At 33.9% G+C, this 15,982-nt stretch overlaps 1 protein-coding gene across 1 annotated transcript; it reads left to right on the plus strand.

The window, feature by feature from the left end:
- The first annotated feature begins 380 nt into the window (after positions 1 to 380).
- Positions 381 to 15,117, plus strand: LOC130444420 (7-methylguanosine phosphate-specific 5'-nucleotidase A-like). The gene is made up of 7 exons (XM_056779540.1): positions 381 to 542; positions 2,320 to 2,530; positions 4,392 to 4,551; positions 8,674 to 8,736; positions 9,812 to 9,941; positions 12,577 to 12,810; positions 15,010 to 15,117. The coding sequence occupies exons 1-7, from the start codon at positions 381 to 383 to the stop codon at positions 15,115 to 15,117; spliced, it is 1,068 nt and encodes a 355-aa protein (XP_056635518.1).
- Positions 15,118 to 15,982: the final 865 nt, after the last annotated feature.

The following is a 15,982-nucleotide window of genomic DNA, read 5'->3' on the forward strand; positions in this document are numbered from 1 at the left end:
GAAGTTACATCTACTTGATACAATATTTAAAATGTCATTACCCTTAAAATTAGAAGTTTTGGAAATAATATAATATGGATTATGTGGACCAGATCACTAGTGTATTGCACTTTGATGTCTAGTCGAAAACCATTTCTATCGGTTAGAAAAGCTGGGTTTGGTCATAATTCTGAATTTAAGAAAGAAGATGAAATTCGCTTGATTTTTAAAGGCGAACCCTTGAAAGAATGAAGTGAAGAAGAAGATCTAACTGCAAATGAAATATGGACCTTGGAGAAATATATAAGTTAAGACGATTGTAGCACCTTTAATACGTTTAAAGAAGTGGATGACGAAATCGTTACTTCAGAGTTTCCAAGCGATGAATATATTATCGAGTCATGAAGATTCAAACCGATATAGTTGAACTTGAACAACTCTTGATAGAAGGAAAGTTAGAGGGTAGAAGAGGATTGGACAGACAGAGGATGTCGTGGCTCGAAGGGATAAGAACCACAGAAGAATTAAATCATATCACCAGAGACAATATAAAATGGTCAGAAGTGATTGCAAACATTTATTCAAGGATAGCAGAAGAAGAACATACAACAGACTTTCAAAAAAATGATTAAGGTACAGTTGAACGATAAAGGAAACTGCGAGGCCAAGATAGTGGAGAAGAATTTGGAAGATGATTTCCAAAAACCACCTTCACACTAAATGAGTTAAGCATATCCTGCGTTACTATTCAAAGGCCAATAAACATAATACTATCATAAAGAAAAATTTGATGACATACAAAATACTACCCATGTTTGAAGACAGAAAAAAATACACGAACCTAACCGAGATAAATACAGCTGAAGGAACAGTACGAAGATATAGACCGTTCACAAGAACGACAAGATAAGTATAAGCTGCACAAGAAAATGAACGGAACATCTGGAATATATAGAAAACAGACACATACAGGTGTCCCAACGAATAGAGAAAATGTTTCTGGAAACAATATATTTGTTGCTTATTTGCAGATGATTTGTGTGGGCTGTCAGAATATGAATAACTCAAGAGATAAGAAGATGGTTGGGCCAGATCTAATGCCTGTTGAGTTGCTCAACTATTAGATGTATCAAGAGACTTCAAAAACTTTTTAACCAAATATATAACACTGGAAACATCCCTTTCAAACCAAGTACTCGTTCAGAACTGCTAAGAACAAAAGGAAAGATGTAGTTATATGTTTCATATATTAAGAAAAATAATTTGACAGAGTGACAGAGTTAGAGTCGACAACGAACTTTCAAATGCCCAGAAAATCCTTAATCGTGTGAGGCAAGGATGTGTTCTCTCCCAACTCCTGTTATACCTGTTTCGGAAAACATCTTTTAATAAACAGTCAACAATTAGACATCAAAGTAAATGGAACATGGATCAACAAAATACAATATGCCGATGATACAGTCCTGAGAGAAGACAACATTAATGACTTTCAAAGGCTCCTGGACATAGTATGAATACACAGTCAGCTTATGGGAATCAATATCAACATAAAAAGACCAAATTCCTAGTAATCACCACCAAATCGAATGAGTTCCAGAATGTAAAAGTGTCATACAATAGCGAAGAGATGGAGCGGGTAACAAAATTTAACTTAGGTATGTGAAGACTGGTCGTTAGACGTAGAGTTCATTGCAGAATAAAAAAAGCAAGGTGCTCATTAATGAGATTCAAAAACGTATTGACGAACTCTAACTTTGACGTTAACCTCAGAATAAGATTCACAAAATGATACGAAAGGTTCGTGCTATTCAACGATATGGAAGACTGAACACTGAAAGTAATACCATGAAAAGATTGGAGGCATTTGGATCTACCGACGAATTTTGAGACTGACAAGAAAAACCAAATTGTAGGGTTGTTGTAGCTCCACAATATCAAAAATTGGACAGGGATAAGAGCCACAGGAGAATCAATTCATACCACCAGAAACAAGATAAAATGGTCAGTGATCGCAAATATCTATTAATGTAGAAGAAGAAGAAGAACATACAAAAAACTTTTAAAAAAATGGTTAAGGTGTTACTTATTTTTTGATAACTCGGAGTCTCGACATTTTTATTCGTCACATAGCGGTTCGACTTATCGAAGTTCGATTGTACTTTCTCTTAATAAACCCTAAATATCAGGTTTCGACTGTAGTAGCCTTGATAACATTGTTCGAGGCTAAGAATCCCTGATGAAAACGTTTTCCTTGTTATCATTACTTATCTTGAAATATGTTGCCACCAATAGTATTTGCTGATTTTACCAGATCTTTCCAAAGATACTTCTTTATTTCAGTTTGTCAACAAACCTGCCAATATGATAGACTATTTACAAAAATTAGGTCCGATATATATCACCCGAATGTTGATCAGAGAAAGAGATTATGTTAACCAAAAAATTGGAAAAATAGTAGAAGAAGGCTTCGATAAACTTCATGTTATATCCGATTATGATAAAACGATAACTAAACAACATGTTAATGGAAAAAATCAGTTAAATGCTTATGGTATGTTGAAAATTGGATATTGATCATTAGGTGTCTCCTATAAATCGCTGGCGTGACAACCTTTTTAGGGATTCCATTTCAATGTCTCATATTCATACGCCCATGTGACCCACCCACCTCACTTTCACCACTGCTGGGTTCGCCAAAATCTCTTGGCAGCTTAAAATTATATCGGCACATCCATCTCTCACCTTCGCTTTTGATTCCAAATTTTTTTCAAACGTTTTGTAAAGTTGGCACTTTATTGCATATGAAGAATAAAATATTTTCTTCGTTACAACAATTTTAGTATCATTTTGTTTAATTCAAATAATATAAATAAATAAGAATCAAATAATTTCAATAAAAATAGTGAGCACAAAAATTTTTAAAACGATCAAATCAGTGCCTTATTTTAAAATTCGACACCCGGGGCCGATTATGTTCGTCGCCCCATACATTTAAGAAAATAAAGAATTATTTAATAATGAAAAAATCATGCAAAAATAAACATATCGTTCAACCTCCCACAATTCTAATAACATATATATTGTCAAAGAAATCTCTTGTCAAACACAACTACGATTAATAACAACAATCAACGTTAATTTAAATAATCACTATCCTATCATTTAAGTTGGTCCAAATTACATATATATATATATATATGCCAATTTTCATGAATATCAGTTGACTCGTTTTTGAGTTCATTCGGAACATACACACAGACACTGAATTTTTATATATTAAGATATTTATGAATTGTTATTTTGATAATGATTATTTTTTGCTTAGATATTAACAAATTAATAATGATATTAAATAAAGAAATACAAAAACATATTTCATTATCGATAATCACAAAAGTCTGTCGATTTAACTATACGAATTCCTTTGAGTTATGATTTAATCTTGTGAGATTTAAAAATGGCTGAGGGCAATATTGGGCTTGTGAGGCACGTACTTTTTTCCCAAAAAATTTTACACAATCAATGATGAACGACAGGATATTCTATCTTAGTAAGTTCGGATCACACCAAGAAAACGCGCGTCCCCGGCTACTCAAACATCCAACGTTTAAGTCACTGTTTGGCCGACAAAAACTATTCATTCTTATGTAAGAACTTTTGGCAGCGTCTATGTGTAGATCTTTCGTATGTTATATGTTTTTTATATGGTTAGGCATAGGTTACATTTATTCATCTAGCGCAAACTTTCTACATTCGCGTCAGTATGTGTGTTAACGTGGTTTGCCTTGTACTTACACTCCTGTTTAAACCACCTCGCCCATAAAAACAAGCTTGTTTTTGCCTTATTTTCATATACCGACTGAAAGATTCGAAGGATTAATTTTTTAGGTTTTTTATTTGAATTAACTTAAAAATTGAATCATGATTCGTTCCTTCGTAATGTGATTCACTCACTTTCACGGCACAACTGAAACAGTTTATTTGAAAATATACGCACAAACACACATGTCGACCTCAAGCTTGAAGTAGAACAGAAAGAGAGTTTTGTTGCTAGACAGATATGAATATACTGACCTGAGGCGTTAAGAATCCAGAATATCACACAGAACCGTGAAAAATATCAATTATTTATTAGCGAGTCAAACTATTGAAGCTCCTAATCTGCACTGGTGTTAGTGAGGTAATAGCAATTCACAGCCTTTCTATAATATCTTCTCCTATACTCCTTATTCTCCCTAAACGAGAAAGGAATAAATTAGAAAAAATCGAAATCCGTTAGTAAATTCTTTAATTAACTATTTATCAAACATTTTGTCTAGACACTGGCTCTGGGTTTGGTGCCAACTTGTTATTACCATTCTTAATTCCACTTTTTTTGACTATTAGCTTATTTCTGATATTTTTTTATTTAGAGGTTTTGAGAAGATGCCCGTCAGTTCCGAAGTCTGTTGCAGCTTATCTTGTTGAAATATCTGAAAAATATTCAGTATTAGACAAGACTCCAGAGCTTTCAAACGAAGAAAGAATGAGATATATGGCAGAATGGTGGAATAAAACCATAGAAGCATATAAGTAATTCACGTTCTATATTTATATAATTTAGGTCACAATAATACTTCCTAATCACCTGATAGCTATGGAACATATAGTTGAAAAAGCCTTTAAATAATTTTTGAAAGTGACGCTCACACTAATAGTTTTCTAAAAGTAATACTATTGTTACATAGTTGGCAATCTTTGAATTACCATATGTTTTAGACTGTCCAAAGACAATCTTCAAATCTAATTAAGATATAAGTACTTACTGTTGAGGCCTAGTTAGTTGATGCCTATAGTTTCCGTGATTTTTCACGATTATGACAATCCTTATAACTTTCTCTATCGAACACCGAAAGAAAGTTTTTCACAATCCATAATAAAGTTTTTATGCCAAATATTATGAGAAAATACTTTACTCGGTAAATTTGCTTCTACTATAACCACTTAAGTTGTTTCCCATGATTGGTTCATTTGAGCAAATCGCTTGCACTATAACTGTAGCCTGTGAAAAAAAATTCAGTATATTCAGCATATCTATTCATACTCCATTCATATCAAACACAATTGGAGATTAATCTGACTGAGGTAGACTTCATAAATTCAAAAGCTCCAGTGAAAACTGCCAAGGGCTTTGAGAGTGCTTTTAAGAAATAATTGACACAATTTCAAGAATCGTTATTTAATCAAATTTTGTGCAAATATTAGTAGTAAGCACTATTAAAAACTAGGTTCTCAAACAACAACTTCATTATACAGGATATCCCACATAAGAAGTGATTACTCAGAGCTGAGGCGTATGAATTCGAAAATATGAGGATTGGAGTTAATTTATACCAAGTTGCATTCCTGATGATTCTTGAACGAACCACTGAATAACAAAAAAACATAAATTCAATTATAAAGATTCAAAAATTCTTGAAACGGAATATAATACACGAAAAAAAGAATTTTTAGAAATGTTTCACATACATAGGAACGAGAAAGCTTCAAGTGGTGAAAAATAATTTAAGTAAAATTTATAGCTTTATTTTATGAATTTAAAATAAAACTACGAATTTAATTGCTCATATTTTTTTAGTTTTAAAAACTTAGGAAAACTTCATTTTTACAATCTTACAACAGATTTTCATTTTGTTTTTATTTTTAATTTGATAGTCATGATATAGTGCCTGTGCAAATGGTCAGTGTCGAGTCATATTTTAAATTTTTTTAATTCCTTATTTCTTAGACCTTTTGATATATTTATGTTTCTAAATATTCTTGATTTTAGGTCCCTTCTGTTTCAAAATTAGTTTTTTTCTACTTTGGGTCGCGGTGTATATGATACCTCAATATACAGTGCTTTTCAGATAAAAGTATCCACCTTTAATAACTTTTGTAATACTGGTATTTTGAAAAAATCCAAAAACACGTCAATTTATGTTGGAAGGGGCAAGCATTATGGATTATTTAAACTTACTGGAAAAGCCACCCCCTCACCCCTAGCAGCATCCCCTTTATTTTTTTAAATTACTTCTCATATTTTTTATGTAAAATTTGGATACTCCTCTTTGAGCTGATTTCAAAAATGTATAATACTTGTAGGTTAAAGTGGTTAGTTTATGAGATAAACAATTTTTCTTTTAAGAGCACAAATTTTACTTATTATTTACTTTCACCTTATTTGCCTGTACTAAAATGGGTTGTACAACAGTTCAAACTCTTTAATCTTTTTAACTGTGCTATTTATTCTACTTAAAAAATCCAAACAACAAAAAATTCTACTTTTTATTAAAGTTTGACATTGTCAACTAGAATTTGTAGTCACATTCTTTGCAAGAAAGAATTGAAATTGTAGGTTTATACTACCAAAATAATAATTGTGCAAGAGCTGTTGCTAGAATATTTAACGAATTACATGACGGAAGACATGCAACTCATAAGTATGTAATTCAACTGATGGAGAAATTTACCACAACAGGGTCTGTTTGCAATAAAGTGCATAAGCGAGAGGGACTCGTAAATAACGAAGCAATCCAAGTGGCAATTTTAGGGCAAGTCAGCTTAGAGGCTCAACAACCCCAATCGTTGTCAACAATAAGTAGAGCGATCGGTGTTTCATCTTCTACAGTTTTCCGAGTTCTACATAAATTCAAGTACCACCCATACAAAGTTAAGTTGGTGCACGAGTTGAATGAAGATGATTTTGATCGTCGTCTAGAGTTTTGCGAATCAATGACGCAAATTATCAATAACAATCCACAATTGTTAAACAATATTTGCTTTTCTGATGAATGCTCATGGTCATTAAATGGCTTAGTAAGTAGGCATAATTGTAGATATTGGGCTGAAAGTGATCCACATATTATGCGTGAATTCCATACACAACATCCCCAAAAGTTAAACGTTTGGTGTGGTATCCTAGACCACATTGTCGGACCTTTCTTCATCAACGGAAATTTAAATGGTGAATCATATCTTGAGTTACTCAGGGAAGGGGTTGACCCACGTATTACAACAATAATAGAAAATGATGATAACCTTTCCGAAGATTTACTGGTATTTCAAAAAGACGGAGCTCCCCCACACTATGCTATGCCTGTCCGACAATTTTTAAACGAAACATTCCCCGCTCGTTGGATAGGTAGAAGGGGGCAGATGATGGAGTGGCCACCCAGGTCACCGGATTTAACAGCCCTAGACTTCTTTTTATGGGCGTATTTAAAAACAAAAGTTTATGCTACCCAACCAGAATCTCTGGATGATTTACGAGAGAGGATAGAAAATGAATGTCGACAATTAAATCCAGCCGTATTAAGCAATGTCAGAGAGGCATTTCAAAATAGATTATACCATTGTATGGAAGTGAATGGTACTCATTTTAAACACTTATTGTAACTTCATAATAAATAGCACAGTTAAAAAGATTAAAGAGTTTGAACTGTTGTACAACCCATTTTAGTACAGGCAAATAAGGGGAAAGTAAATAATAAGTAAAATTTGTGCTCTTAAAAGAAAAATTGTTTATCTCATAAACTAACCACTTTAACCTACAAGTATTATACATTTTTGAAATCAGTTCAAAGAGGAGTATCCAAATTTTATATAGAAAATATGACAAGTAATTTAAAAAAATAAAGGGGATGCGGCTAGGGGTGAGGGGGTGGCTTTTCCAGTAAGTTTAAATAAGCCATAATGCTTACCCCTTCCAACATAAATTGACGTGCTTTTGGATTTTTTCTAAATACCAGTATTACAAAAGTTATTAAAGGTGGATACTTTTATCTGAAAAGCACTGTATATGTTACGTCCCAAGCCCGATCTTGTACGGAGTCGAGCTTCGTACAATGAATTTGTACGAAGTCCGATCTGTACAAGCCATTTTGTACGAAGCCGAGATTGGCGGACTTCGGACAGAGATGATTGTACTCGACTCTGTACAACGCTGGTTGTACTGAGTCGGAGCATCGATACTCACTCGGTAATGAGCGCGCTATTAAGATGTTAGTAAACACAAACGTAGTTATTGTGATTGAAAGTATGTTCTCCGGCTAGTTGGCTACCATCTATTAGGTTAGGTTAGGTTAGGTTAGGTTGCGTGTACTACTTCGGAATAACGCGCTCATTACCGAGTGAGTATCGATGCTCCGACTCCGTACAACCAGCGTTGTACAGAGTCGACTTCGTACAATCATCTCTGTCCGAAGTCCGCCAATCTCGGCTTCGTACAAAATGGCTTGTACAGATCGGACTTCGTACAAATTCATTGTACGAAGCTCGACTCCGTACAAGATCGGGCTTGGGACGTAACATATACATAAGTACATGTACAGTCTGTAGTAATTATGTAATAAACTTTTGTCATCCCCACGAAGCAATTTTAAAATAATACATAAATTATTTAATCTGAATAGTATATGTTCCTTTGTTCTCATATAGTTAAAAGATTTCATTGGTATTAAATATTATAGTTCGTTCCAAAATATGTCATCTTGGCTTCATAAAAATAATCTATAAATTACCCGTAATATTCCGAATATTCCGGGCATTATTATCGCTTGTCGATGATGAATGAGGAAACTTCACAAAGATATATTTCCAAAATTATCATTCTCATACTACAACCTCATAGAAAATAGAATTTTTTAGTTAGTATACATTATTAAATCCTTACAGAGACATAAATATTACACAAGAAGAAATTGATAAAACGTGTTTGGATATTGGACCATCTTTAAGGTAAGCTACAGTATACGTATACATCATTCCATAAGTCGTGTGACTGACACACAGATAGCGCTGCTATGTTAAATCCGTATGACGTTTATGAAGTACCAACTTTCAAAAGACGTGTAAAATTTCTTAACATATCGATTACTCAGACAAAAGTGAGAACCATTTAAGTGAAGCTACTTTTGTTAGTATCAAAACAATTTCGTGTGTCAATTTATCATTGCTTTTTGACAAAAAAAAATACTGTACAAGCTTAGCAATGGCTACAAAAGTGTTATCCACTCCGCTCCATCGAAAGGAACCATTTGGTATTTGTTTAATAAATTAAAACGATGATTTTCAAAGTGCGTGCTGCGTTTACTCATAGTCGATCAAAAACAACAGTCAGCAGGGAAGGTTATGGTTTCAGTATTTTGGATTGCACATGAAATATTGTTCATCGACAATCTCCAAAAGGGGGAGACAATCAATAGCGAACACCGCATAGTATTGTTGGATCGTTTGAATGTAAAAATCAAGGGAAAACGGTCTGATATTCCGAAGATAAAAACCACTGTTCACCAAGGCAATGCACCGATTCACATCAAGTCGATGGCAACTATGGTTAAATTGAACGAATTGCTTACGCATCCACCGTATAGTCCAGATCTGGCCCTCAGTGGCTACTGGCTATTCGCTGATCTTGATCTCAAAAAAATGCTCGCCTCTAAGAAATTCAGCTAAAATGAAGGAGCGATCGCTGAAACTAAAGCCTATTTTGAGGTAAAAAACAAATCCTTCTACAAGCATGGCATAGAGAAGTTAGAGAAGCGTTGGAATAATTGATGAATCAAATCGATTTTTGGCAACAATGTGTTTTTTTAGTTAGTCACACGACTTATTAAGTAATATTTCTCTCATAATAATACATCCATTTGCCAATATTTGTGCTCAACCATCAAGATCAACTATCCAGTGACACCCATGCATGAAGAAAAATGAAGTTGCGATATCAGGATATTGACACCTGAATGCTAATCAATTCTCGATACTTATCTCAAAAAAGTTTTTATTTCGATTTATGAAACATGTATATTTGTAGAGACGAAGCTAAAGAGTTTTTCGAAATTTTAACAAAAAAAGAAGTACCCGTACTAATTATTTCAGCAGGAGTTGGAGAAGTTCTTGAATCTTTACTGAAAAATTCTGGAATTGTAGGATCGAATATAGAGGTAAAACTTTGCTGCAACTGAAAGTATATTATACAGGGCTTTTCAAAAAGAATCATTCGACTTTATACGTTTATCTTCTCAAAACTAAAATAGTATGTTACTCTTATAAGAGGTTGGTCCCAGACGTAACTGGCACAACAAAGAAAACACAAGAATTTTGGAAACAAATATATTTATTTTTCTCTCCTCTCTCTCCTTTTAGCTCCTACACTTTATACACTTTTCCCAGTGTTGTTTAATAACTTCGATCCCCTTTTTATAATAAGAATCGTCAAGCGCTTCAAAATAGCCATCCACCACCGATACCACCTCTTCATTGTTGGGAAATCTTTGACCAGCAAGCCTGGAAACAGAAAAAAATCCCAGGGGGCTAAATCTAGTGAATAGGGCGCATGAGGTAGCAATTTAAGTTTTAATTCATTAATTTGCAATAACAGATGTGTGAGATGGTGCATTGTCTTGATGAAACAACAATTTCTTCTTAGCCAAATGCGTCCGTTTTTGCTTGATTTATTTGCACAAACGGTGTTCGCATAATACTCGCCGTTGATAGTATTTCCTTTTTCAAGATAGTCAATTATTCCTAGTGCATCCCAAAAAACCGACGCCTTGCCTACAAATGGAATGGTATTTGCCTTCTTTGTAGCCGGCTCTCCCTTTTTAGTCCATTGTTTTGATTTTGATGGTCCCACGTTTCATCCATGGTTATGAAACGGCGCAAAAATTCGACTTCATTTCTGTGAAACATTCGAAATATCTTCACGACGCTGTTTTTATTTCATTGTGAGCAGACCCATATTGCGCACAGATTTTTCATGTCCAAATTCTCAGTTAATATGCAATGTACCCCACTCTCTGAAATGCCTACTGTGTCTGTTAGCTCGCGCACTTTCAGTCGATGATAATCCAATACCACTTTGTTAGGTTAGGTTAGATGTGTCACCTTATTTGGCCGACCACTAAGATGCTGGTCTTCGCAGATCATATGGCTTCCATCAAACTTTGCTACCCAATATTTTTCTATTAGGAATAATCTCACTCAGAGTATAATCTAGTTCATTGGTTAAGCTAATGCCTTTCAAATAACAGTATTGTCTCACATCACGATGACCAATTTTTTTCATGATTCACTTAAAACGTTCACTAGTGATGGCTACCAAACAAATACTAAACAACGTGGCTTCTTCAAACTTGAACGGTTTGGTACTTCTTGTACCATTCTCGTATTAAAGGGTAACCGAGAAAGTTTTTCACATACCAATTGCAGGTGCTCAATATAGCACTTTAGATGTTCTGCATATGTCTATCCGATTATTATCTTGCGTGATGGATTTAGTGGCTGCTCCAATGCGGCTCTTCAGCTCCACAAATCTATTTGGAAGGGGAATAATAAGAATAGTGTCTTCTACAAAACCCCACAAAAAAATCATGGGAGCTAGTAATATAACGTGGATTCGTTAGGTCTTATACGGCTGAATCTTTGAGGAAGCCTACCATTTAAAAAAATCTTTCAAATAAAGATTAAAGTGTGAAGGAGCTTCGTTCTGCTAATTTATGACGACGGTAGTTGAATTTGATGCCAACTGAAAGAAGAGACAATTTTCTATCATATAGAGTTATGTTATTTTCGTGCGATTGTACAAAAAACGTTATCTCGGGGACACACGGGGAAATCCTCTATCACTAATCTGCTTATACGATCTTCTTAAAATCACATCTAGTAGAGCGTATAACACAAAACGGAGAGAAGCGCGCTCGTGCCATCTGACTAATAGTATATTCTTCTGGTGCATTGGATTCGCATATAAATAGCAACGATTTGTTTAAATCGGATGATGCTTTTAGTTAAGAATTTTTACTGAAGAATGTATGATATAGAATAAATCGATGATATGTCATCTGTCAATATCAATTACCGCTATGCCATGTTATCAAATATGACCCGGTTCCGAACATTTTTACAAATTATAATACAAATATTTATTATCGCTTTAAAAATTGGCTACTTTAGAGCCAATAAAAGCATGCCAACGGTTAATCCAGTTTTCCACACACTTGTTTTAAGTTTCGGCTACAATGGCCTTCGGTACTTTAATCAATTAATTTTGTGGTCTCATCAGCTACATTGGTAAGCATCTCTTACACGACCTCTTAATCTTGCAAAAATTGCAGATCTTTTGGTACGAGACTAGCATTAACCATATTTGGTCATACCCAAAACATCCATAAGAGACGTTGAGAGCCTCTTTTCTCTCTCGGATGCCTACACGACCATTTATGAGCACCATTTCCTCTACTTTATTAAAATTATCGTTATTAATAGAGTTGGATAAGCGAATCGTATGAGATAAGTTCTCGATAACCTTAACTCTTTGTGCCGTTCAAATACTTATGGTCGCGATAAATTAGACTTTCCATTACTACCAAATTCACTTATTACCTTTTTTTCCATGGTCCTTATCGCCAGACAAACTTTTCGCATTTTACACATACACACTAATTGAATTTAGCGCTCAAACTCAACACATCATTTTAGTAGAATAATGTTTCATGCATGCATTTTCAAGCGCAGTTCAAATGCACTAGTCGATGTCAAATTTAATCACATCAAATCATAGTTTGTATATATTTTTAGTTAGTTACAAATTATTTAAAACGAGATAATGAAGGAAGAATCATAGGATATAAATCAGATCCAATACACACATCCAATAAAAACCTTCATGATTTGAAAAAAACTCAATTTTACAACAATGTAGCTGATAGAACAAACCTTCTTATTATGGGGGATCATCTAGGCGACACTATTGTAGGTTCACAATTAGATCACGTCGATAATATATTAAAAATTGGATTTTTTTATGGAGAGGTAGGTGCTTTAATAATTAGTCTCACAATTCGAAACAATTTAATTTTTTACAAACCGTTATAATGAAATTAGTAATCAAAAAGTTTCTAAGCAAATGAATCTCCTATGAATAGAATTTATAGTTATTTATTATACAAAGGAAAAAGTACTTGGTTTTAACTTGACTTTGTATTGTATTCCAAAACCATCAACAGTATGGTCGAATTATTCAATGATTAAAAGTATGTTACGTTTCGAAATATTTCTAGTACTAGTTACGAGGATGATCCTGGAAGTACCTGGCCTGACCTAAAGATGGCGGTAGCTGCTTGAAAAATACCACTGTATTAGAAAGTACACAACATACAAAGCATATGTTTCAAGTTTGAAGACGCCACGTTGTTAAGTATTTGTTCGGAAGCCATCGTTTTCAAAGAATTTCTAAATATGGAAAAAATTGATCATCGTTGTGATACAAAACTTTTATTTGAAAGGCGTTAGCTCAACCAACATACAACTGAACTATATTCTACTCTGGGTTAGACTGCTTCTGTGTTATCAATCAAATAAAATATTAGGTAGCAGAGTTTAAACGAGGCCGTACGATCTGCGAAGACCAAGACCAGTGGTCGACCAAATATGGTGACGAATCCAGAAATATTGAAGATAATCCACAAAGCCGTACTGGATGATGTCAAATGAGAGTGTTCGAGCTAGCTGACATAGTAGGAATTCCAAAAAGTGCGGTTCATCGCATATTAACTGAGAATTTTGACATGAGAATGCTGTGCTCAAGATGGGTGCCGCGTTTGCTCACTATGGAACAGAAATACAGCCGAATTCTTGCACCATTTCTTAATCATCGATAAAACAATCAAAACAATTGACTGAAAAGGGAGAGCTTGGTGCAAAGAAGGCAAAGACCGTTCCATCTGCAGGCAAGGCCATGGCGTCGGTTTTTTTGGAATTCGCGTGGGATAATTTTCATTGACTATCTGAAACAAAAAAGAAAAACTATCAACGGCGAGTATTGTCAATCATGGTTTGTATCAATTTGTTTAAAAAAACTAATAGAGAAGATTTCCACCACTATTACAAAATATGGGACGTCCGCATTCTGTTATATCAATGTAAAAAAATATAGTTGATTTATGATACAGGTGAGGTTCAGTTATAAGTGTACATTCAACAGAAGCTGCAGTGTTTTCAATGAAGATACAGATACAGTCATATTTAATAAATAGTATACATAATTATCAATATACCTTATTTTTAATGATAAGTGTTTTGTCTTCGCATAAATAAATAGTCTAACAGTTCGAAGCTATCAGAAAGTTTCCGTGCAAAAAAGCTGAAGCCGGGGGATCCCTTACCCACTTCACTTTTTAACCTTGCATTGGAACTAATCATAAGGAAAGCCCAAATACAGATGAAAGTTAAATCTATCACCGAAAGCATCAAATTTTTAGTATATGCAGACGAAATTGTATTGCTACTCGAGGGGAATCAAGAAATATATATACGAGTAGTAGATAAGAAAAGGAATAAAAAAGATACATCTCATGGGTGAATGACAAAAACACTAATTAGATGGAAATGCGATGCACAAAAGACGCATCAGGGTGAAAACGACGGAAAACCAGTTACAATTTGAAAAAAAATTTGATTATCTAGGAGTGCTGTTTACGAATATAAATGATGAGACGAAAAAGCTAGAAAATCGGATGGCAAAGGGTTGTAGAAAAATGGGTTCCTTGAACCCGAGTAATATCTAAAACGACATAGAAAAGATGATTAGGCTTTCTGTACCTCTGTACTATAAGGTTGTGTGTCCTGGGTACTAACTTAGAAGAATGCTGAGAAATAGAAGTGTGGGAGAGAAAAGTACTCCAAAAAGTTAACTGGAAGTGTGAAAACGAATCATGGAGATTAAGAACAAATACTGAGCTGAAAGAAATACATAACACGGCTTAATAGTCCGAATCCAAAGAATCCGGTGGTTGGGGCATGTGTACAGAATGAATTGAAGCAGAATTTCCAAGAGAGCACAAATAGAGGGAGAGGGAAACAGGAGATGAGGCAGGCCGTAAAACAGTTTTTTATATTTTGTGAATTTTTCAATCGTAACATTTGGCCATGGGCCTTCAAGACCGTAACTACTGTTTTTTTGCTATTCAGATACAATTTTTGTATTTTTTCACTGACTATTTTTATTTTTAGGCTGAAGCGGTGCTGCCTAATTGGTTGAATACATTCGATATAATACTAAAAGATGACCAAACAATGAATGTACCGAAAGCCATTTTAGAATTATTAAAACATGAATGAATTCTAAAGAAAAATATTTTTGTAATATATTATAATAAACAAATATTAATAACTCGAGAGTTAAATGGGCCAGGCCTACGTAGCTAGACAATTTTAGTTAACTTTTCAACAGCTTTACAACTGAAATCATCTATGTAAAATAAGAATAAATAGTGCGGGCTGCTGCCCCGTCCACAAAGCTTATTCAATCGGCCCGAATTTTCACAGTTTTCAAACTTATCGCAAGTAGAATACATTGATGAAGATATCCAGACATACGTTCAACATTTGATTACCCAGGAGTTGACAGTGACGTTAAAAAGAGGTTATTCAAAAATTTTAGCTGCAGGTAGATATACACGAAAAATATTCTGGACTATGGGTAATTGTACAAAAGCTTCTGATCGCTTTTATATCTTTTCTAAAAAAGTTTTAGTACTGTTACAAACTTATTAATAAAAAAAGAGCAGTTTGAATGTCACAGAACGGGGAGATTTGCGGTTTTTTCTTACAAAACTCAAGCCATAAATTGATAATTTGCTGTCAATCCATCAAGTACATTCCTCTCATTAAAATTATATTTTTTTGTAATTACAATTGTAAAAGTTATATTACATTGTACGTTTTATTTTTATGATATTATGATTGTTATAACAATAATTAATATTGTAATAATTTATATATTTGAATAAATACCAACAACACAAGAAAATATATTTCTTTTTATTACTCCGAATGATAAGTTTTCTAAATAAAATTTATAAGAATTGATTGGCTCTAGTGCTATGAGTCAGTGTAGATTTCAACAAAGTAAAGTTGGATGGAGTCACTTTTTTGGATGGGCGAACTTAACTTTATTAAAACTGTTAATTCGTTGTCTAAACTC

This window comes from Diorhabda sublineata, chromosome 5 (genome assembly GCF_026230105.1).
Source record: "Diorhabda sublineata isolate icDioSubl1.1 chromosome 5, icDioSubl1.1, whole genome shotgun sequence".
NCBI lineage: Eukaryota > Metazoa > Arthropoda > Insecta > Coleoptera > Chrysomelidae > Diorhabda > Diorhabda sublineata.